The following is a 25,473-nucleotide window of genomic DNA, read 5'->3' as shown; positions in this document are numbered from 1 at the left end:
ATGGAGAAATTGTATCATTTGCTTTCCCTGGCCTCCATTAAATTTATGGAAGTTTTGTTAAATCATGTGTCTTTACTCCACCAAATTTACTGCATTCAAAACTGAATTAAAACCATGTGCAATGTATACAAAACTTATAAAATGAAAATAAAAGTTACTTACCATATGAGTGGAATTTTAGCAAGACACAAATTTAGCGATTTTCCCATAAAAGTGGGTATTTAAATTTAGCGAGAGCTAATTTTAGCAACTTTATTATTCCAAGAAAAACTATTACCTACGATGTGGAATAAATTGTTAGTGATATTGAATTTTAGCGATCTCAACACCTTCGCTAATAATGCCAAAATTAAATCTTCATCAGATATTCTGCTTATACAGTATTTCATTTCTTAATATTACAGTAACTAATTATGGATTTCACAAACTACATGTTTGATTTTGCTCTCAGTCTCTTATCAAATATCACATCCATCAACTTGTATGAACACCAGGGTAAACTAATTGTAATTTGTTTTTACTGTGTACACATATTTTGAAATTCTGTATACAGGGCAGTAAATATTTTAATTGGGCTCCTCATGAACCAAACAACCTGCTAACCGAAAATTGTGTGGAGATGAATTTTCAAAACCATCAAGGAAAGTGGAATGATCGTATATGTTCTACAGCTGTCAGGTTCATATGCCAGAAACCAGCCAGTAAGTCTGAAATACTAAAACTCCACTTATTCAGACCAGCCAGTAAGTCTGAAATACTAAAACTCCACTTATTCAGACCAGCCAGTAAGTCTGAAATACTAAAACTCCACTTATTCAGACCAGCCAGTAAGTCTGAAATACTAAAACTCCACTTATTCAGACCAGCCAGTAAGTCTGAAAGTAATTACTTAAAAACTCCACTTATTCAGATCGGCCAGTAAGTATGAAATACTAAAACTCCACTTATTCAGATCACCCAGCAAGTCTGAAATTAAGTTACTAAAACTCCACTTATTCAGACCAGCCAGTAAGCCTGAAAGTAACTACTAATGCTCTGCTTATCCAGACCTTTTGTGTATGTCATTCAAACATACAATTTGTTCATTCATTAAATATTGATTTCAGGTTCTGTTTAACCTTTCAAACTGATTTTAAGGTCATAGGATACCCAAGACTTTTGGATGGATTAGATGTTGTAGGGATTTGCTGTGTTTACAAGACTTTTGGATGGATTAGATGTTGTAGGGATTTGCTGTGTTTACAAGACTTTTGGATGGATTAGATGTTGTAGGGATTTGCTGTGTTTACAAGACTTTTGGATGGATTAGATGTTGACTTTTGGATGGATTAGATGTTGACTTTTGGATGGATTAGATGTTGACTTTTGGATGGATTAGATGTTGTAGGTTTTGGATGGATTAGATGTTGACTTTTGGATGGATTAGATGTTGTACTTTTGGATGGATTAGATGTACTTTTGGATGGATTAGATGTTGACTTTTGGATGGATTAGATGTTGACTTTTGGATGGATTAGATGTTGACTTTTAGATGGATTAGATGTTGACTTTTGGATGGATTAGATGTTGACTTTTGGATGGATTAGATGTTGTAGGGATTTGCTGTGTTTACGTGGGATTTTCTATCATTTGATCAAACAATGTAAATCGGTCATTAATGCATGAAATGCACCAATAAAATGTTTTTGAAGGATTTCAAGTATTTGGGTGATGTTTTTCCATTGAATTTTCATGTAAAGACTGATGATTAATGCAAAAACTCATTTTTGGTAAAAATGGGTTTTTTAATAACAATATTAAAACATTTACAAAATGTTTTGCAAAATTCTGTATCAAATTCTTTTGGGTATCCTATATCCTTAAAATTGTATTCTTTCGGGCTACATCTTGATTTTGCTGAGAAGTTTTGAACATGAATGTATTTATACTGACTTTCAAACATGAATGTATTTAAACTGACTTTCAAACATGAATGTATTTATACTAACTTTATGTATTTATACTGATTTCAGGTAACGCTCAACTTCCAGTGACTGTATCTACTACGCCAGCCAGTATGTAATGTATCCTCTTTAGATTGGTTGGGATTCAAGCTATACATTTTAACAGTACAATAGAATTTATTTGTATTACCCTATAATATTTATTTTGATATGCAGGACATAAAAATGAGTTTTTTTAGCTCACATGAGTATTTGTAAATCATAATTGGGTGAAGGGGATTCAAGTTTTTTCAAATAAAGGACCTTTCCATATTCAAAGGTGAGATAATCACAAACAGGCAAAAATAGGATGGGGTCATTTAAAAATCTTCTCAAGAACCACTGGGCCAGAAAAGTTGAAATTCACATGAAGGCCTCCTGACATAGTGCAGATTCAAGTTTGTTAAAATCGTGGTCCCTGGAAATAGGGTGGGGTCACAATAGGGGATCATGCCCATAAGTGCCGGCTACAAAATGTTTAACCATTACAGTGCCCATAAGTGTCCGCTGTGGTTTGAACTGGGAGGAGGATCCAAATTCTAACAACTGCTATCAGTTTTTTGACAAACAGCTTGACTGGATGGATGCCAGAGAAATCTGTCAAAATAATGGTGGAGACCTCGCCAGCATTGAATCTCGAGAGGAACAGTTCTACGTCTCAGGTAGGTGAATAGTAGTCATTGACCAGGAAACCTCACCAGCACTGAATCTCGAGAGGCACAGTTCTACGTCTCAGGTAGATGAATAGTGGTCATTGACCAGGCAACCTCACCAGCATTGAATCTCGAGTAGAACAGTTAGTAGGTGTGTTCATGTCTAGCAGGGGTTTTACTGAATATACATGTATTGCATGATCGTGTTTTGCAGTGCTAGCTCTTGTTGTTGAATGAAATCTCTCTGAGTACAGTAAGACTCCCTTACAATGAATCCACACTTATTGCAAAATAATCTTTATTCCCCTGTAAGATAAAAGTAATGAAAATCTTATTAGATATAACAAAGTTTGGTTATAACAAACTGTTTTTCGCTGGCCCTAGAGGTTCATTATAACTGTGTTTTACTGTATATTTGGTGAGGTATCTGAATCCACTCAGTAGATGAAGAAAACCAATAGAAAAGATTACACTGTTGTGAATTTTAAATGATTTTTGTAGGGAAGATCCACAACATGAACTCTGTGGCACTGTGGATCGGTATAAATGACAGAGCAGGGGAGGGGAGGTTTTCCTGGACAGATAACTCTCCTGTTGCTTACCTCCACTGGGGAAATGGTAAGTTTAACGTCAGTAGTCTTAATGTACAATGAACAATACGTGATCGCTTCATAATTGCAATGATGATGAACTTGATCAAATTTACAGACATTCTGTATAGGGTCATGTCAGTATTCATTTTGGTGACCTAAGGTCATCCAATCAAATGCTTCTATGAGAACTAATCAGACCTATTCTTATATGTTGAATTCAACATCTACAGTTCCTTCAGAAGTCATTATTGGGACAGATGGACCACTGGTCTTACTGACCAGCAAGTTTTAAACATTTTCATAATTAAAGACTGGGATCCAGGGGCCACTATAGGAGATCAAAGTTTATATGGGAATGTATAGAGTAACATCTTTGAAAATCTTCGTTTTGAGAACAACATGAGGGCCATTATATGATAATGAAAGGTTCTTCAAATAGTGTGAATTCAAGTTTGTTCAATTCAGGGGCCCCAGAGGTGTAGTGAAACCATAATAGGAGATCAAAATTTGATATGAAAATATACAGGAAATTAATGGAAACAAATTTTTTTCAAGATTACAGGACCACAGTATTTCAATTGTAAATGCAAATGTTCATAAGCTCTGGATTCACAGTTTTATTATGCCCTTTTACTAAAGACTGTGAACATACATGTATGAGCATATTGTTCTTGTCCTGTCGGTCGAAATAGTGCTATCATATTTCATATGTGTATTTCTTGTAACAAGACTTTTTTAAGTACCAAAAATGTTGACTTTGTGATCTTGACCTTTGATTTTGACCTACTTTTAAGAAAATCTAAGCAAGGCAACATCTCCTGAATTATTTAATGTAGGGCTTTCATATTTGTATCAAGATTCCTTATGTCAAGAAACTTCATTTGATGCCATGATGTTAGACCTTGTAACATTGACCTTGGGGTTTGACTCACATTTTAAATCTTTAATCTAAAGTTTTACTGGGTCATAACTTTTGAATAGTGAGTGATACATCTTTCATATTTCATATAATTATGCATTCCTTGTGACAAGACCTTTCTTTTTATTGTGCCAAAAATTTTGACATTGTAACCTTCCTCTTGGATTTTAAGTGACTTTTAAGAAAAGTTAACTTAAGCAACCATCCTCTGAATTGTTTTAAGGTAGTGCTTCCATGTGTTGTATATAGATTCCTTATTTTTAGCTCTTCTGAGCCAAAGGCTCAAAGAGCTAATGCTATGGCCATTTGTGCGGTGTGCGTAAACATTTTAGAAAAAGGGCTATAACTCAAGAACCCCTTGGCCAATTTTGTTTAAATTTGTTACAGGGTATCATTGGCCCAAGGGCTTTCATACATACTAAATAGAGGGATGTGACCCTTTAACAAGGGGAGATAATCAGGAAAATACAAACAAAAGTAGTGGTTGCTAAAAAATCTTCTTCTCAAGAACCACAGGGCAGATTATCACCAAACTTACACATAAGGATGAGGATATGTTGTAGATTAAAAATTGTTCAAGGCATTACCCTGGGGCAAAGGACGTGGTCTCAAGGTCACTTCAAAGTTGACCTAAATTTAAAATTTTTTTAAATTCCTTAAATCTTAGATATTTTAGTCATTATAAGGACTAGGATCATCAAATTTTGACAGTTGATGCATCTTAGGACCTTGTGTCAAGTTGTTTCAAAAGTAGGTGACCTACTTTTTGAATTTTGCAGGTATTTATTTTAAAATTAATTTTGATGCATATCTTGGACACTTTGAAGCCTATGATGATCAAAACTTGTCAGTTGGTGGATCATGGGACCTTGAAAAGCGTCAACTGAAAAATAGGTCACCGTGACCTACTTTCTGAATTTTATGGCTTATCATTTATAGATATATTTTAAGATGTTATTTCAAATACCGAGAGGTTTAGAATCATCAAATCTTGTAAGTTGATGCATCTTGAGGCCTTGAAACATATTTATAAAAAAGTAGGTCACAGTGACCTACTTTTTGAATTTTGCAGATATTCAAATTTCACATTTTCAATTTTAGATGCATATTTTGGGCACTGTAAAACCTAGGATCATCAAACTTTGTCAGTTGATGCGTCTTCAGTCTTCGGTTTGTGTCAACCAAAAAGTAGGTCACCGTGACCTACTTTTGGTATTTGACAGCTAAATTACTATATTTCAGACACTATTTGACCTACAATCATCAAACTTTGTCAGTTGATGCATCTTCAGTCTTCGGAGTGTATCGACCAAAAAGTAGGACACTGTGACCTACTTTTGGCATTTGACAGTTATATTTATATATTCCAGTCACTAATTGACCTACAATCATCAAACCTTGACAGTTGATGCATCTTGAGTTAACGGAGTGTGTCGACCAAAAAGTAGGTCACCTTGACCTATTTTTGGAATTTGACGGCTATATTTATATATTTCAGATACTATTTGACCTACAGTCATCAAACTTTGTCAGTTGATGGGTCTTGCATGTTCGAAAGGTTTCGACCAAAAAGTAGGTCAACTTGACCTACTTTTGGAATTAGACACCTATATTTATATATTTCAGATACTATTTGACCTACAGTCATCAAACTTTGTCAGTTGATGCGTCTTGCATGTTCAAAGGGTGTTGACCAAAAAGTAGGTCACCTTGACCTACTTTTGGAATTGGACGGCTATATTTATATAATTCAGATACTATTTGACCTACAGTCATCAAACTTTGTCAGTTGTTGGGTCTTGCATGTTTGAAGGGTGTTGACGAAAAAGTAGGTCACCTTGACCTACTTTTGGAATTTGACGGCTATATTTATATATTTCAGATATTATTTGACCTACAGTCATCAAACTTTGTCAGTTGATGGGTCTTGCATGTTCGGAGTTCGCTGACCAAAAAGTAGGTCACCATGACCTACGATTGGAATTTGACAGCTATTTTTCAATATTCAGATACTAATTGGCTTAAAATCATCAAACTTTGTCAGTTGATATTTCTTGGGTTCTCAAAATGTGTAAACCAAAAAGTAGGTCACATTGACCTACTTTTTTGAATTCTTAGGATTTAACTAAATATTTAGAATACTAAGAGGCTAAGAATAGAAATGATGGGGTTGTACAATTTATCAGAAGAGCGATTCTAGGCCCTTGGGCCTCTTGTTACACTTCATACCATGATTTTTCTTTACCTTGTGAACTTGTATCATAGGTATGTTATGACCTTATGGAGCCATGTTGGAATCACAGTATGGGTCAAAAATTTTCATGGGAATAAAGATTGCAAAAAATCTTTTAAAAATCACATTAAAAATGAGAACAACAGCAGGGCCAAGATGTTCATGTGAGCAATGTGGCCCATGGTCCTCTTCATTATAAGTTTGATTTCGTTGAAAGATGATAAAATGTGAATATAGTGAAATTAAAATCATCTTTTTAATTACCCAATCTACAGATTTAAGATAGACATTATTGATACCTGACTACAGTAGATGTTCAGATGAATTATACAATATAGAAACTACTCCCAATATCATATTTTATTTGACTTTAAAGGTCAATAACATACATGTATATCAACCTGTCACTGATTTAATATCATATATTATTATACATTTTGATAATAATCTGTAATAGGTGAACCAAATGATTATCGTCATCGTGAGGACTGTGCCGCCATATTTACCACGACCTCGAACTGGAATGATTATCCATGTTCCAACAGAAATGGATTTATCTGTAAAAAGCAATGTAAGTGTATCATAAGTTAACAGATCCATATTTATGAGGTTCAACCATCATAGTTCAGGAATACAACATGGATATTTTTAGATTCATGCAGCTTTTTCCATTAATTCAAAATTGTTATGCTTTGTCATTCGAATCATTAACTCTCTATCTTTAATTAGCGACATTGTTTTGAATGATCAAATGTTTGCTATCTCCAGTCAAAGATTTTCAGGCTTTTAGAGAAACCTGATGACCATTTTTTGTGACCTTACTTTCAGCCAACGCGCGGACTACTACAACACCTGTGCCCCCAGTGGTCACAAAGGCAGGTTATGTTATGGGTTGCCAAACTCCTTATAAGCCTTTCCAAGGAAACTGCTACAAAATGTGGCAGATTAGACAAAATTGGGCAGCTGCAAAATCATTTTGCCATCGGCAGGGTACCATCCTAGCCACTATAAACAGCCGTGAAGAGCAGAACTTTATCGTGACCCTGATTCCAAAAAGTAAGTTTTATGCATTGTATTTATTCTGATGATAACGATTGAGTATATGTTGGAATGTTGGTTCCAGCAAGCCGAATGACGTTTCCACGCTGACAGTAAATGAGCGCTTCCAGTTTGAGTTAAAATCTCCACAACACCCCATTGCTTAAAATGAGAGATAGTTACAGTTCCCCCTGGAATGTTCAATGCATATCCTGTTTCTCGCTTATATTCAATGCCAGTTTTAATGTCATGTGACAAATCAAAGTACTCATCATATGGACATGTATATTTCTTTCGCAGCTGGTTATGGCTATTGGATCGGATTAAATGATCAGATAAACCAAAATACGTTCCTTTGGTCTGACGGGAGTCCTGTCGTGTACACAAACTGGGCGGCTAAAGAACCAAATAACTATGGGAGAGGGACTGAGGACTGTGTACTGATGCTGAGAACGGTTAGTAAGCGTGATTAAGACTAAGCAGAATGGTTAGTACACATGATTAAGACTAATCAGAATGGTTAGTAAATGTGATTAAGACTAATCAGAATGGTTAGTAAACGTGATTAAAACTAATCAGAACGGTTAGTACACGTGATTAAGACTAATCAGAACGGTAAGTACACGTGATTAAAACTAATCAGAACGGTTAGTACACGTGATTAAAACTAATCAGAATGGTTAGTGCAGTTCATAATTAAGACTGTAAAATCAAAATGGCAAGTGTTTTGTAATAGGAACTGCATTTCTGTTGATCGTAATCGTAGTATATCTCTATATGAAAGGAAAAGGAGAATCAGATCATTTTAGAACTGTAATTTTTTAATATTATGCATGATTTCTTTTGATACTGATGCTGCAAATTTCCATTGCAGTCAGAAATAATGCTTTGAAAGGTATCTTAGCATATAAAAATTAAGATGGCGGGCTGATTGTTGTTTATTTGATTATGTTTCCGTGGATTATTTCTTTGTGTGTGTTACATGTTTCTGTATGTTTTATTGTGTGACTTTAATACTACATGTTTCTTATTTTGTGTTTCTTCTGTATATTGTTTTGTGTACATGTCTATATGTTTCAGTATTGATGATCTCTTTGTGTGTCTATGCGTAGCATGCAAAATTTTTCACCAGCCATCTTCAGATGATAAAGTTTTCATTGACTCCCATCGTCATTTCTATTATAGAATGGACAATGGAATGATGCTGTCTGTCAAAATCCTGCTGATGGCTTTATTTGTAAAAAGCCTATGACTTTGATGTCTGCCACACCCCAGCCTCACACAGTAGGGTGCACATGGGTAAGATCACAACCCACAGCCAAGCAAATTTTGATGTAATTTCTAAAAAAAAAAAAAAAAAAATACACAATTTCCACCTCAATTTTAATCTGAGTTCATCACTTTGGGCAGATTTCAGCCATTCATTTCTTTTGAAGAGTATTCTAAATGTAATTATTTTCACTGGTGGTTAAGAACAAGTTTTTCCATGTACAACATTACACATTGTGAAAAATATGTGGTAACTGACTAAAATATATTATATATATCAATTTGAAATATTTATATTAACTATATGTGTTGGGGAAATTATTCACATGCTTATTACGTGAATGCGTAATTGTTGTAAATTTCCCCCACGTGTAAATAACGTCCTTTACAGTATTTACATTTGTTTTGTAATGTATATATATACTGTAAATAAGGGAAAGAAGATAACTGGATTGACATGATTGTCTTCTGCTACAGAAGATAGCTGTAGATGTGTTTTTCTTCGTTATTTGCTTTCTAAAATACAATTTTTAACCTCAGGAAACTGACAGAAAATGACAAAACTCTCTTATTTTGCAGCCTAGTGTTGGCTATGGTAGTTACTGTTTCCGATTTATCTACCAATCGAAAACCTGGCAGGATGGACAGAAAACCTGTAGCAGCGCATTTCATGGGACGCTGGCTGCCATTAATGACAGGTTGTGTCATTTTGCTATGCTTGTACTGTATAGAATAAGTAGTATTTTTTATATTTCCAATGTTTTTGCCTCTGATATTTTCCAAATTGTAATAATAGTCATTTCCTCATGAATGTGATGCAGTTGGGAACAATGTGTGTATGAATCTTGATAAATATAGTCCATCTATTTTAACAGCTGGAAATTGCAACAAAAATGAAAGTAGAACTTAAATATAAGAAACAAATTTCATTTTTGAAAATATTTGTTAGAAAGATATGAACTGCAACATTTGACACTGGCATACTTTTCCTGGATTGTTAACATCATATTAAGTCTTCTTGAAGTATTCTGGATTGTTAACATCATATTAAGTCTTCTTGAAGTCTTCTGGATTGTTAACATCATATTAAGTCTTCTTGAAGTATTTTTGAAGTATTCTGGATTGTTAACATCATATTAAGTCTTCTTGAAGTCTTCTGGATTGTTAACATCATATTAAATCTTCTTGAAGTATTCTGGCATGAAGCGTCACAGTTCATACCTACATCAAAAATTAAATGGTATATCAAACAGTATGTAAATAAAGCCAGCCTTTCATTAGTTCATTAGTAGGTGTTCATACTATTTAGAACATACTATAGATAACCCACAGTATAATGACTTGAGTCCATAGCTGCATAAGTCTATAAATAGTTTTGGCATTTCATATTCAGCTGATGTGACATCTGACTACTGGAATCGTGCATGGTCTCACGTAAAAACAACTTTTGTTTTGGGATCACAGCTAGTTTTCAAAATGCAGGATAACAATTGTTTGAAACTTTGAAAGTTTACAACCATATTTAAATAAGATTTTTGTTTTCATATGACCATGTTTTTCCCTGCATGTCACATAACGTATAACGCCCTTCTTTTCAACAGGTTTACGGAGGCTTTCCTGTCAGCATACATGTCATATCAGACAGACAACTACTGGATTGGGCTGTCGGACACCCAGACGCAGGGAACCTACACGTGGATCAGTGGTGTTCCCGTCACCTACACTAACTGGGTGGCTGCCCATACTGGTATTGTCCTTTGAGTCACGTAAAATGTTGTGTTGTCTCCCCTTCTTTCTCAAGATATTAACACCAGAAGGATTTTCCACTTGTATATAATTTTAAAACTGCATTTTTATGGTTGAAACTGAATTTAAATGTTAGATATTTCATTTTAGAATGAATAAAATAGATTTCAAATTTTAGAATGCAAGATGTTCTTCAAATACTTTGTGTAATTAGTATGCATTAGAGGGCAATGAAATTGATTCTCTTTGTAACCAAGTAACTAGATTGATTCTCTTTGTAACCAGGTGATGAACTTGATTCTCTTTATAACCAGGTAACGAGATAGCCACCTGCGTGAGTTTGACACACACTCATCCGAAAGGACTTTGGCAAAATTTGAACTGCACAGAGAAGCATCACTTCATCTGTCAAATGCCGCGGCAGGGCTACACACCTCCTGTGATTACGCAGCCCCCATCCACTCTTCCTTGTCCCAGTGGATACACAAGCTACCAATCATATTGTTACCAGGTAAATGTCCCTCCCACAGGGTACACAAGCTACCAATCATATTGTTACCAGGTAAATGTCCCTCCCACTGGGTACACAAGCTAACAATCATATTGTTACCAGGTAAATGTCCCTCCCACAGAGAACACATGATACCAATCATATTGTTACCGGGTAAATGTCGCTCCCACTGGATACACAAGCTACCAATCATATTGTTACTGGGTAAATGTCCCTCCCACTTGGTACACAAGCTACCAATCAGATTGTTACCGGGTAAATGTCCCTCCTACAGGGAACACAAGCTACCAATCATATTGTTATTAGGTAAATGTCCCTCCCACGGGGAACACAAGCTGCCAATCATTATTACAGGGTAAATATCCCTCCCATGGGGAGCACAAGCTACCAATCATATTGTTACTAGGTAAATGTCCCTCCCACAGGGAACACAAGCTACCAATCATATTGTTACCAGGTAATTGTCGCTTTGTAAAGACTAGATGAAAGAACAGCAGCCTGTAAAAAGGGATGCCTTACATATTGACCTTTCATAACGAAATATTACCAATATTTAAAAAAGGATTATGCTTGAGGATTATATGAATGATGCATAACAAAATTCATATTGAGGGGATATTTCTCTCATTCACTGTTTTTGTAACATCTCACAATTGACGTGGAAACTAATTTTTTAAATTTGTGAAAGGCGGTGGGACTGACGGACCAAACAAAATGGCTGTCCTTTGATGCCGCCAGAGATTATTGCAGAGCTTATGGCGGAGACTTGACCAGCATCCACACTGTGGCTGAGAACAATTTTGTTGCCACATTAACACAGTAAATATCAAAATATACATTATTTATAACATCAAGCTTTATCTTCATTTTTAGTTTTGTTACGAGGTAACAGTTTTCATAGCATTTGAATCATAGACAAATAAAATGGTATCTCATTGGAAGATGTATTTTTCAATTATAGTAAAATTTCTGGTTTTGCTGAGGTTGAACTAATGTAAAAATGTCGACGTCATTTGAATCCTTTACCAAGTTTTGTATAGTAATGCTCTGAAGAGACCAGGATTCATTTTTAATAGGATTCATTTTTCCTTGTATATGTAATACTCGGGGCTATTATGAACCATGGATATCAGCCTGGATAGCTCAGTGGTTAGAGCATCGGACTAGTGATGTAGGGATCCTGGTTACATTTAGTGTAGTTGACCACCCTTGGACTTCATGTGAAAATCCTGCCATGTGCAAAAAGAATTGTGTATATCTTGAAGAGCAAAGACAATTTAAGGAGGGAGGAAAATGTAATACATGTAGTTAGGGCTATATGGGCTGTGGATATTGGCCAGGATAACTCAGGGACTTCGATTCCTGCTTAGCCTTGAATTTTCTCCTTTCCTATAATACATTTACAATAGCTCTAATATCCAACCTCTCAGACATTAATGTAATAAACTTCAAAAGGAGGTGAAAATGAACATGAAATAAAAGTTTCGTAAGATTATTTATTTTAATTCACACATTTCATTATTTGTTACCATTGCATTTTGGATCTCTCATAAAGGACTACTGGTATGTTGATTTAGGTGCATAGGTTTAATGCAGAAATAAGTTATATTTCAAGTGTTAAAAACAAACATTGTCTTGACACAAATTCAATATCGAAATTGAAAAATTTTAAACCTCAATTTGTTTCTTTTACCAAAATTAAGAACTTTTTATAGGTATGTTTTTAATAGTAAGAAAAATGGCTCAATTGCTCAAGAAGGTACTCTACATCGTCATAATGGCTGACTTCCTTTTTAAACATGGATGAAAATATAAAGAAGAAGAGCCCAAATATGGCCCTGTAATTTTGAGTAAGATAAAGTATCTTCATTCCAAAATTCCATCATGGTATGGAATAGCTTAGACTTTCTTTCTTTATAAATCCAGTGTGTTTAAAATCTGGCCAAAAACAATGGGTGCTTTGAACATCAATAACTAAAAAAATTGAAAAGATATCGGAAAAAGGATAACATATTTGAAAAATAGATATTCTTGGCTTCTGTCCCTGAGAATAATATCAAGTTCTGACTCAGGCCATTTTTGGCTATTCGTGGCTCTGGTTCTTTCAGCAATATTAGTGTATTCCTTTTAGATAGCTCAGTAGGTTAGCACGTCAACTGCTGAACTGTAGATCATGGGTTCGAGTCAAGCAGGGTTTTTAAATTTTTTCAGATTGCTTTCTACTAAAATTGCATTTTGTGAATAAACAAAGTATATTTGAAAGTTTTAAATTTCAAAACATTGTTGTACATGTCCTCCACTTTTCATCCATATCAGATTTATCTGGAGTAGCATACCTACTTAAGCATTAGATTTGTTGGTAAAGAAACAAAATCTCATATGCAGTCCAAAAATTTAAATATTTTGTCTTTACAGAAGTAGTTCTGTCAGTGTTTGGATAGGATTGAACGATAAGGACGTCGAACGTGGTAAATATTCATATGCGTGATCGTCTTCTGTCTCCACTTCGCCATATTATCATTGAAAGTATAGCTCAAAAAAAGACATTTTCCAACAAAACAATGAATATATTTTTCAATTACTACTTCATATATTAGGACACAAGTGGACAGACGGCACCCCTACTGATTACACCAACTGGAACCGGGGTGAACCCAATAACTTTGCTGACACGGAAGACTGCGTAACAATGAACCTCGGCTCTGGGGGATGGAATGATATCAATTGTTACTTCAGCAAACCATTTGTCTGTAAAATCCCCAAAGGTGTTCCTCTGTCAACACCAGCGGTCATTCCCACAGCAGCAGCATGTAAGTTCATTGTATGCCAAATGTCCTTAAAAGATGCTCATAAATATATATATACATTTGTAAATTGGCAAACAGTTAAGTAAATGTGCTTATCAGGATGAAGAGAAGTCACACATCTTTTTTTTTTTTTTTTTTTTTTTTTTTATACAGAAGTACCCCAATATAAAATCGGAAATATAATCATAATCCTTTCTAGAATTCTTTTTTTTTTTAAATTTCTCAATGCATATGGATAAAGGCTTTAGTTAGTAATCCATGAGTTCATAAATCATGTGTTCAAGTGCCAGAGGGGTTTCATTTTTTTCTGAATGCATTTTAGACTACACATACTCATGTTTGCTACAAGAAACAAAGTTTAAAAGTTCTAACACCACAATATTATTAGTTACCCATATACTATGATTTTCATTCTTGACGATGTTTCTTATGTTATGTATTGGCAAGATGAAAGAATTGTATTTCTCCTTAAAGCTTGTCTTATTCAACATGACAACAAAATTCTAATGCTAAGATTAATACCAGTGTGCCCAATTCAAATATTAACATTAATCAATCTGAGTAAATAATATCCCATTTGTTTTGTACAGAATTTTCATAAAAGTTGTCATCAAAGGTTGATTTTGTAACCGACAGCAAATGATTAGATTATAGGAAAGATCGGGGAGTGGATAAAAAGAGGTGGATCGTTTGTCTTCAGTGGGGGTGGTTTGAAGTCTACAAACACTACATTCATTATGTTCCTCCATAAAATCAACAATAATATACATTTCATTTCTTCAGCTTCTGCCTGCGGTGCAGGATGGGTCATCTATAATCAGAACTGTTATTACTTTGGCAACGGATCAAAACTTTTGTCCTGGTTCGATGCTCGGACCACATGTAACCAGATGGGAGCGGAACTGGCCAGTGTCCACAGCCAGGATGAGGACAACATGTTGGTGGGACAGGTAAAGCTTTTTTTATCAGTATCTGCTTTGCTATATACTGAGAGTCCATTACTGTTTGGTAGAAGTTTATACTAGTGCGTTGCTAATAGCGGTACTAATGATTACCATCACCATAGTGAAATATAACATGCAGTTTCGTAATATGCATTTCAAGTCTCAAAATACTAGTTTTTTCCTCTCCAGATGCATTCATTGTGAAGCATCATTAATTTCTATATGATCATGTAGAAGCATAAGAATGATAGTGGGAGAATTTAATTGAAAATGTTACCACTTCAAAGTGGAATGAAATTGGGCATGAAAATAATTTAAATTATTGATATGTTCAGTTACATGTACATAAAGTTGACATGAAAATATTTAGTTTATAAATATTTTATTCAAAGGGATTGGAGAACTGTTTACAAGCATATAAATTATGTTACAATGTACATAATTTATTATCATTATTATATGCATCCTATGGATTGTAATATTCATGCATAACACCTTTTTGTATTAAAAAAAAATCTCCTGTGGTCGTTTCATTTTGATGAAATTGTACTGACCATTAGATTCAGAAAAGTCAGTAGTTTCTTGGCATAATTTTGAAAGTGGAAGGAAATTGGGGATGAAAATAAATTAGATTATGTAATTTAATTTTTATTCCTGCAGTATCTAAAAAAAGAATTCAGTTTGTACATGTATTATTTCTTGGGAACTTTAAAAATATAGCTGATAACTGTACAATATATACATGTACCAGTAGCTTGTTAAACTGTATACAAGTGTATTTGTTGATTTAAAATTATATAGGTCTTATGAAAACTCCACTCCAATGTAATGTTATAGGTTTTTCACAAATTTTGATAATTAAACTTAGCATGAAAATGCATTTTATGTAGGAATTTTATTCACTGCAGGTACAATAAAAAAGTATCAATTTATTTCACACTGAAAAAGTTTCAATTTTCTATAAATGATCAATTATCTGTTATAACAACAACAACAAAATGCTTTCAAGGGTAATAACTCTTATACTGGTATTTTCTCTATTAATTGACTGAAATATAATTATAAAGCAACAATTTCCATAAACTGTTAAAGTGTTAAAATTTTGCCATTTTAATAAGTTTTTAGCCAATTAGATCACCTAAGTCATGTGACCTATTGCTATTTGTCTGTGTCCATTGCCGTACATTGTTTGTCATAAATATTTTAACCTCTTGATAATAACCCTTTAAGTTCTTTTCAAATTTGGCTTAGGGGTGGAGCAAAAATTGACAAATTTTTAAAAATCTTCTTTTCAAGGATGCTATCCCGTGGGGATCCAGGTTAGAATAGGTCCTTAGTAGCCCTTGCTTGTCGTAAGAGGCGACTAAATGGGGTGGTCCTTCGGATGAGACCACAAAGACAGGTCCCGTGTCACAGATCTCTCCCTGCTCAAAGGCCATAAGCGCCGAGCATAGGCCTAAATTTTGCAGCCCCTCACCAGCAATGGTGATGTCTCCATATACCGGTAGTGAAATATTCTTGAGAAGGAAGTTAAACAATATTCAATCAATCATAATTATGCTAGTTGAGTTTTTAATGAACATGTGGGAATGGTTTGAGAGAATAAACAGTTTATCGAGAATGAACAGGTTTAAATGAAAATGTAAGGCATTAGTATGGGAAAGGAATACTGAGCAGTTTGAACATAACCGTTTTGCTGTGGGAATGGTATGATTCTAGTGGAGAACAGAATGGTTTGTGTGATGTAGTAGTATGCCTCAATCAGTCTAAGCAATACTCTATTCAATTTAATGGTTTCAATTGTTTTTATGAAAATGATTTGGTTGATGTTTTATAATTTTAGTACACTAAGAATAAACGAATGATTGATTACTGGATAGGACTTAATGACATCGAATACAACAGCAAATTTGTGTAAGTATTTGTAAATGATATAACAGAAATATGTGTAAGTGATGTAACAGAAATATGTGTAAGTGATGTAGCAGAAATATGTGTAAGTGATGTAACAGAAATATGTGTAAGTGATGTAACAGAAATATGTGTAAGTGATGTAACAGAAATATGTGTAAGTGATGTAGCAGAAATATGTGTAAGTGATGTAACAGAAATATGTGTAAGTGATGTAACAGAAATACATGTATGTTGTAATCATTTACTTACTAAAAGACATGACATTCCAAATTGATCAACTTTTGGCATGTAGTTTCTTGTTCTCTTCAGATGGACAGATGGTAGTCTTCTTGACTTTGTGACATGGAGCCCAAAGGAACCAAATGACTATGGTGGTGGTGAGAATTGTGTCACAATGCCATACTGGACCGGGGGAAGTGAGCATACTTTAGTTAACTTTAATTTTTGTGGTTTCCTGTTTTAATCTTTACAGCAAATTCATTACTAAAGCCACTGCTGCAGATAGAACACTTGGACGTTGTCACTTTATTTTTAGCTGAGTTGTGTAGCAAATCTCTGCTTTTAAATTGGCGAAGGATGGTCGGGCGGTCGAGGGGGCGGCGTCCACAATTAGCTCGTCCGGTCCCTAACATTCATACTTTTTGGTGCATCTTTGTGAGACTTACATAACATGATTACATCCAAAAGAGGAAGGTTCCTATTTATTTTGAGGTCAAAAGTCAAGATCACTTTTTCACTAAATGCCATATATTTGAGCTTGTCCAGTCTCAAACTTTCATTCTACTAGGGGCATCTTTGTGAAACTTACATAACATGATCACATCCAAAAGAGGAAGGGTTTATTTATTTTGAGGTCCAAAGGTCAAGGTCTCTTTTTCACTATATACTGTAGATTTGAGCTTGCCTCTAACTTTTATACATGTACTTGCTGGTGCATGTTTATCAGACTTCAAATCCTGATGACATTCAAGATTCATGTTGTTTTTGAAATCCAAAGTTCAAGGTCATTATCACACTAAATACTTATTGCGGCCATTCAAAGCTTCATACTTATAAACTATATTAAATACGTACATGTTTTTACTTCGTGAATGCAAGTGTGCATAATTTTCTGAACTGCAACTTGGCCATGCGCATCTTTGATGCGTTTTAGCGGGTTTTTTTGTTTTTGTTTTATTTTATTTTTTTGACATAATTACATGTATCAGAAAATATGGGGAAAAGTTGCTATAGCAAGGTGCAAGATAATTTCAGTACATTAAGTCCTGGTGAAGAACAATTTTGATTCATTATAAATGTAATTCATTATATTCAATGACTTCAAAATATGTTTTAAAACTACACAGAATGAAAATCATTTCACTGTAAGTGTGAATTCATTATAAGAATTTTCACTGTACACCATAACTGCATTTTACTGTAACTGTGTTGTAATCCAAGTCTAAATTCATTATAAGAATGTTCACTGTAACCATGTTTTACTGTAAGTGAATTGATTATAAGAATGTTCATTGTAACCATGTTTTACTGTAAGTGAATTCATTATAAGAATGTTCATTGTAACCATGTTTTACTGTAAGTGAATTCATTATAAGAATTTTCACTGTAACTACATTTTACTGTAACTGTGTTGTAATCCAAGTCTGAATTCATTATAAGAATGTTCACTGTAACCATGTTTTACTGTAAGTGAATTGATTATAAGAATGTTCATTATAACCATGTTTTACTGTAAGTGAATTGATTATAAGAATGTTCATTATAACCATGTTTTACTGTAAGTGAATTGATTATAAGAATGTTCATTATAACCATGTTTTACTGTAAGTGAATTGATTATAAGAATGTTCATTATAACCATGTTTTACTGTAAGTGAATTCATTATAAGAATGTTCACTGTAACCATGTTTTACTGTAAGTGAATTGATTATAAGAATGTTCACTGTAACCATGTGTTACTGTAAGTGAATTGATTGTAAGAATGTTCATTGTAACCATGTTTTACTGTAAGTGAATTCATTATAAGAATGTTCATTGTAAACATGTTTTACTGTAAGTGAATTGATAATAAGAATGTTGATTGTAACCATGTTTTACTGTAAGTGAATTGATTATAAGAATGTTCATTGTAACCATGTTTTACTGTAAGTGAATTCATTATAAGAATGTTCACTGTAACCATGTTTTACTGTAAGTGAATTGATTATAAGAATGTTCACTGTAACCATGTGTTACTGTAAGTGAATTGATTGTAAGAATGTTCATTGTAACCATGTTTTACTGTAAGTGAATTCATTATAAGAATGTTCATTGTAAACATGTTTTACTGTAAGTGAATTGATAATAAGAATGTTGATTGTAACCATGTTTTACTGTAAGTGAATTGATTATAAGAATGTTCATTGTAACCATGTTTTACTGTAAGTGAATTCATTATAAGAATGTTCATTGTAAACATGTTTTACTGTAAGTGAATTGATAATAAGAATGTTGATTGTAACCATGTTTTACTGTAAGTGAATTGATAATAAGAATGTTCATTATAACCATGTTTTACTGTAAGTGAATTGATTATAAGAATGTTCATTGTAACCATGTTTTACTGTAAGTGAATTCATTATAAGAATGTTCATTGTAACTGTGTTTTACCGTAAGAGTGAATTATGTTCACTGTAACTGTGTTTACTGTTTGTGTGAATTCATTATGTTCACTGTAACCGTGTTTTATTGTAAGTGTGAATTCACATTATAAGGATGTTCACTGTAACTGTGTTCTACTGTAAATGTGAATTCATTGTTATAAGAATTTTCACTGTAACTGTGTTGTACTGTAAGTGTTAATTCATTATAAGAATGTTCAGTGTAACCGTGTTGTACTGTAGTAATTTTTTAACTATTTACCGTCCCCATCTAGAACTGTGACACTCACCACTCACTATAGTTGTACAATATAATTGTTTGAAACAAGAATATTGAAGCAAGTCTTGTATAGATATTCTGGGGTTGTTTTTCAGAATGGAATGATGACAATTGTAACATGCTGAAGAACTTCATATGTAAGAGGCCAGTAACAGGAAGTACTAAACCTTTAATGCCGGCCAGTACACCAATACTAGCCGCTGGTTGTCCTAATTCCAACTTTAAACCTGTTCCCAACTGTAAGTGGAGTATTTTGTAATTTGAAGCACACATATTTTAAGTTACAGAAATATGTGTTAAAGGTATGACAGAAATATGTGTTAAAGGTATGGCAGAAATATGTGTTAAAGGTATGGCAGAAATATGTGTTAAAGGTATGGCAGAAATATGTGTAAGAAATATATCAAAAAAATGTAATAGGGGTGTAACAGAAATGTGTGTTCTTGAAACTTCCCCTACTGTAAACAAAAAATATTGTAATAGAACACAAAACTTCAGACTTTTCTTACACTGTAAACAAAATGTTTTGATAAAACACTAAACTTAAACTGAATCAAACTTTTTCCACACTGTCATTGAAGCTTTTTAATTGTTAAAACACAAAACTTCAAACATGCACAGTCATTTAGAATTTGTCTTTGTCTTCCTTTCAGTAACAGAAACACTGAAGCCAAAGGACATGTTTTTATAGCAAAACAATAATGACTAGTGTATATATTTCAGCCAACAGATGTTATTACATTGTCAACAACCAGGTCAACTGGACCGCAGCTGTGTCAGCGTGCCAGTCATCCTACCCAGGAGCAACCATAGCAACCATCAGCAACATGCACGAACAACGTGAGTTTCTGTACAGTGACAAAATTTATTTTTGTAGTACATAAAGATTTGTTCTTTTTTGAATGGCTTCAGCCATGAATAACACTGAAAGGTTTCCTAACAAACAAGATATAATTGAAAACTGCAGTAAACATGTACTCTCTCTAGCCTAATAAATCTTTACTGCAGTAAACATGTACTCTCTCTAGCCTAGTAAATCTTTACTGCAGTAAACATGTACTCTCTCTAGCCTAGTAAATCTTTACTGCAGTAAACATGTACTCGCTCTAGCCTAGTAGATCTTTACTGCAGTAAACTTTTACTCTCTCTAGCCTAGTGGATCTTTACTGCAGTAAACATGTAGTCTCTCTAGCCTAGTAAATCTTTACTGCAGTAAACTTGTACTCTCTCTAGCCTAGTAAATCTTTACTGCAGTAAACATGTACTCTCTCTAGCCTAGTGGATCTTTACTGCAGTAAACTTGTACTCTCTCTAGCCTAGTGGATCTTTACTGCAGTAAACTTGTACTCTCTCTAGCCTAGTAAATCTTTACTGCAGTAAACATGTACTCTCTCTAACCTAGTGGATCTTTACTGCAGTAAACATGTACTCTCTCTAGCCTAGTAGATCTTTACTGCAGTAAACTTGTACTCTCTCTAGCCTAGTGGATCTTTACTGCAGTAAACATGTACCCTCTCTCTAGCCTAGTAGATCTTTACTGCAGTAAACTTGTACTCTCTCTAGCCTAGTACGAGGGCCTCTTAGATCTTTATTGCTGTAAACGGTCAGCAACTCAAGAAATAATGGCCGCCTTGTAGTAGGAAACCCAACCCTCCCTTGTGAAGAATTTGACTGAAAAATATTTATTATCAACAACATCTCGGCATTCTACACTCTGACAGTGATGTAATTTACAACATCTCGGCATTCTACACTCTGACAGTGATGTAATTTACAACATCTCGGCATTCTACACTCTGACAGTGATGTAATTTACAACATCTCAGCATTTTGCACTCTGACAGTGATGTAATTTATTTTTTTTGTTCACTACGGTGACATTTGTTAGACGTACAGTTCTTCTCTGGAAGAATGCCTGTCCAGCTGACTTTATATGGTTTAAAATCTCCAGTAAATGCTATCTCTGTATGTCTAATGTTAAAGCAAAACAATTCAAAAAGTGGTTCAATTAATTAACAGAATTATGTCTGATCCCCTCTTCCTGGGGGAGATGTTAGTCTATCTGTCACAAAATTTTATGAACACTTCTCCTCCTCTATGCAAGACTTATCGGATAGACTTGAAACTTTGTACAATGCTTCATTGCCATTTGTAGATGTGCATATTATCAGGACATGAAGATCCAATAATTTTCCTAAAAGTTATGATGGATCTAAGAGGGGTGGAGGATGTAAAATAGTTTGTGAACACTTCCCTTATATGGCTTATCCGAAAGACTTGAAACTTTGTACAATGCTTCATTGCTATTTGTAGATGTGCATATTGCCGGGACATGAAGATTAAATTATTTTCTTAAAAGTTATAGTGGATCTAAGAGGGGTGGAGGATGTAAAATAGTTCGTGAACACTTCTCCTATATGGCTTATCCGATTGACTTGAAACTTTGTACAATGCTTCATTGCTATTTGTAGATGTGCATATTGTCAGGACACGATCAGGATCGAATTATTTTCTTAAGAGTTATAGTGGATCTAAGAGGGGTGGATGATTAAAATAGCTTGTGAACACTTCTTTTATATAGCCTATCAGATAGCGTTGAAATTTCATACTGTAACAATGCTTCATTATCATTTAATGATGTTCACATTGTTCTAACCTGGGATCTAATATTTTCCTACAATTTACGTGGATGTAAGAGGAGTGTGTATTATAACTCTTTTCATGTACAAGGGCATGTTCACTTTCCTAGTATCATATACAAAAATGACATTGGTCACATCAATGTTGAATATTTTCTCCAACTTCTTCTTCAATGCACATAGTAGTACTGTTCATAATGTCTCTGTTCCTGCTCATGCTTTCTCCTCCATACCATGAAGTACTATAAGGGAAGAAGGATGCAGTTTGGAGCACTTTCATTATGGGGAGTTAGGGAGACATTTGCTTTTAATAAAAACTTTTTCTTTTTTTTTTTTTTTTTTTTTTTTTCTTTTTTTTTAGAATTTTTAACTTCGATGCTGTATGACCAGGATCCACATTTGACTCTTTGGATTGGTCTGAATGACCAACGACAGTCGCGAAGTTTTTACTGGGCAGATAACTCTCCTCTGACCTACGTTAACTGGTATAAGGGGGAACCAAACAACAGGCCAGATGGCTCTACCTTCCAACGGAATTCAGTGAGTAGACATGTACAATGTATATGCAAATCAGTCTCACATTAGAGGCTAATGATTTAGGGAAGAAAGGTCAACCGTAAATGTTTAGAAAGAAAAACAGATGAGATCGATATCTTGTCCTTAGATATGACAGATATTAGATGTAATAATAATCCGATTTCATACAGTAATTAAAGACACTTTATCAATGATACAGAAAAGAAATGGATGTATGGGTTAATATATATTTATGGGTTTTGTTTGGTTTTAATAAGTACAATTTTTATATAAAAATAAATAGTCTATTATACAATCTGTTTAAAATCTAGAGATGTTTGCATTCAATATCCTGAGGATTAATTGAACGCTAACTTTGCATTGCGTAAATTGTGTTCCCGAAACATTCCGAGTATAAGCGTTCAATGTGGACGTTACCGTAACAACGTAAACAAGCCAAATGACGGGTTTAATATTGAACAGTTAAGAAATGCATGCTGATATTGCACACTTTCACCTTAGATGCCAATATTGATGAATTCTCATTTATTTTGGAGTATTTTGAGTGAAAAAGGATATAATTTAACAACTAGATATTTTGGCTATATAATAAAAGGGTTATGGAACTTATATTGGTGAATATTGGCACTCGTTGGCTGTCAAAATGCACTCGCAAGCTCATGCATTTTGACAGCCAACTCGTGCCAATATAAGTTCAATAAACCTATATTATTATATAGCTAATAAATAGTCTTAATATAAAATCTGCGTAAAATCTAGAGAATGTTAGCGTTCAATATCCTGAGAATTTATTGAACGCTAACTTTGCATTGCGTAAAGTGTATGCGCCCGAAACATTCCGAGTATGAGCGTTCAATATTGACGTTACCATAACGACGTAAACAAGCCGAAATGGCAGACAACGGTCCTCCGAATCCGACAGAGCCGGTATTTGATATTTACTTAAGCAAAATGTTTTACTGTACATAAATTATGATGTCCCCATTTACAAAATCAGTTTGCTTCATGCATTAATGACGGGTTAAATTTTGAACAGTTAAGAAATGCATGCTGTTATTGCACACTGCCAATACTGATGAATTCTCGTCTATTTTGGAGTAGTTTGAGTGAAAAGGGATATAATTTAACAACTAAATACTTGAGCTATATAATAAAAGGGTTATTGAACTTATATAGGTGAATATTGGCACTCGTTGGCTGTCAAAATGCACTCGCAAGCTCGTGCATTTTGACAGCCAACTCGTGCCAATATTCACCAATATAAGTTCAATAACCCTATAATACAAGATTCCTAAAAAAAAAAAAAAAAAAATAAGGGACTTTTAAATTTTCTTTGATATTCAAAAGTTAAAATACATGTGTGTATTACCCCTCCTATATAACTCTGTACAAGATTTTCTCACTCTTTTGGACTTTATTGAGACACCATGAGAATAACTTATATTCCATACCGTAAATTGTATTCATTTTTCTCATAAAAACAATTGTATTCATTTTTCTCATAAAAACAATAACAGCACATAACTTTAATTTTCGTTTTCATCATTTTTTTTTTTAAAAATGTTTGTTTGTAGCCAGTGTTGTTAAAATGGTTTGAAGGTACAAACTTTTTTTCTGTGTATTATGTAGACATTAATAATGCTGGAAAAATAATTATTGATATTTGTGGTGTGTATATATGTGTTTCTCAGGAAGATTGTGTCGAGCTATATATAGATTCTGACAAGGCGGGCCGCTGGAACGATGCTGTGTGTGGCCTAAAGCGAGGCATTGTATGTCAACAAGAGCGGCGTAAGTCACGGGCCACTTCCTATCATGCACTGCTACACCTGTTCCATAGTCATTATGTTTGACTGGTTTATAAAACCACTTTCCCAAATTAAAAACATTGATTGCAGGTGCTGTTGAAATTGGGATGCAGAAACTTGTGTTGTCTTCTCATCTTCAGTCCTGTTTGTGAGTCTTATCCCCGCTCAGAGGAAACAGAATGATACATTTTATGTGACATAATGTCTCTCCCTGTATACATACTGTAGTAAGACCTTTTGAACACTTTACCACATCTCATTCCGTACAATGAATTTGAAATGTTAATAACAATTTGGGGAGATCAGCGTTGTTTTTATCAGGTTCAATTTGTAAAGGGTTTTTATAAAAATGTTTAAGGGAGAATGACACAGTGTGTCACTATGGCTGACTTCCTTCTGAAATTGAATAAAAATATAAATATCAGCAATACTTGTATATTCCTTTTATTTCTAATTGCCTTTAGCTGGGTTAACGTGTCCACTGCTGCTCTGTAGAGAGTTGGTTTAAATGTCTATAGCAGGGTTTTTATAAAAAATTCAGATTGATTTCTACTAAAATTGCATTTTTTAACCAAATGTAGTAAATCTGAAAATTTTTAGCTTTGAAATATTTTTGTATATGCATATCCTCCTCTTTCCATCCAAATAAGATTTTTCTTGTCTTTTATTCCTCCTTGAATTGCCACAATTTTTTATATACCCATCAACGACGGGACATATTATGGTGTGCCATCATTTGTCTGTCCGGACCATGTAGGCAAAATGCAAAGGGAACAGTAAGCTCCAGGATCTTACAACTTGATTAATTTAATCACCATGATGAAAGAAAGATGCCTATTGTTTTTCAGGGTCAGAGGTCAAGGTCATAGTATCAATTACAAGGAAACCTTGTAGGCAGAATACACACTGAACTATTGGGGCTAGGATCTTGCAATTTGGTACAGTTAATTCTCGAATTAT

The 25,473-nt window shown here is 34.1% G+C and overlaps 1 protein-coding gene and 1 long non-coding RNA gene across 3 annotated transcripts in view; both read left to right on the top strand.

Moving 5' to 3' along the window:
- Positions 1–25,473, top strand: part of LOC130046849 (uncharacterized) — a 107,803-nt gene that overhangs the window by 32,092 nt on the left and 50,238 nt on the right. The gene's annotated exons all lie outside the window — the stretch shown is intronic.
- LOC125667745 (macrophage mannose receptor 1-like) overlaps positions 1–25,473 on the top strand; it is a 59,360-nt gene that overhangs the window by 10,319 nt on the left and 23,568 nt on the right. For both annotated transcript variants that reach the window (XM_056139991.1, XM_056139990.1), the window contains exons 10-29: positions 554–701; positions 2,013–2,054; positions 2,474–2,644; positions 3,137–3,253; positions 6,838–6,951; positions 7,209–7,436; positions 7,719–7,873; positions 8,604–8,717; positions 9,267–9,385; positions 10,289–10,434; positions 10,748–10,944; positions 11,633–11,763; positions 13,360–13,412; positions 13,542–13,754; positions 14,535–14,701; positions 16,539–16,609; positions 16,919–17,025; positions 19,625–19,768; positions 20,253–20,369; positions 22,530–22,708. In XM_056139991.1, coding sequence (XP_055995966.1) covers positions 554–701; positions 2,013–2,054; positions 2,474–2,644; positions 3,137–3,253; positions 6,838–6,951; positions 7,209–7,436; positions 7,719–7,873; positions 8,604–8,717; positions 9,267–9,385; positions 10,289–10,434; positions 10,748–10,944; positions 11,633–11,763; positions 13,360–13,412; positions 13,542–13,754; positions 14,535–14,701; positions 16,539–16,609; positions 16,919–17,025; positions 19,625–19,768; positions 20,253–20,369; positions 22,530–22,708 — 2,733 coding nt within the window. The remainder of the gene's footprint in view (positions 1–553; positions 702–2,012; positions 2,055–2,473; positions 2,645–3,136; positions 3,254–6,837; positions 6,952–7,208; positions 7,437–7,718; positions 7,874–8,603; positions 8,718–9,266; positions 9,386–10,288; positions 10,435–10,747; positions 10,945–11,632; positions 11,764–13,359; positions 13,413–13,541; positions 13,755–14,534; positions 14,702–16,538; positions 16,610–16,918; positions 17,026–19,624; positions 19,769–20,252; positions 20,370–22,529; positions 22,709–25,473) is intronic.

Source organism: Ostrea edulis, chromosome 6 (assembly GCF_947568905.1).
Source record: "Ostrea edulis chromosome 6, xbOstEdul1.1, whole genome shotgun sequence".
Classification (NCBI taxonomy): Eukaryota; Metazoa; Mollusca; class Bivalvia; order Ostreida; family Ostreidae; genus Ostrea; species Ostrea edulis.
This window is presented reverse-complemented; position numbering and strand designations above follow the sequence as displayed.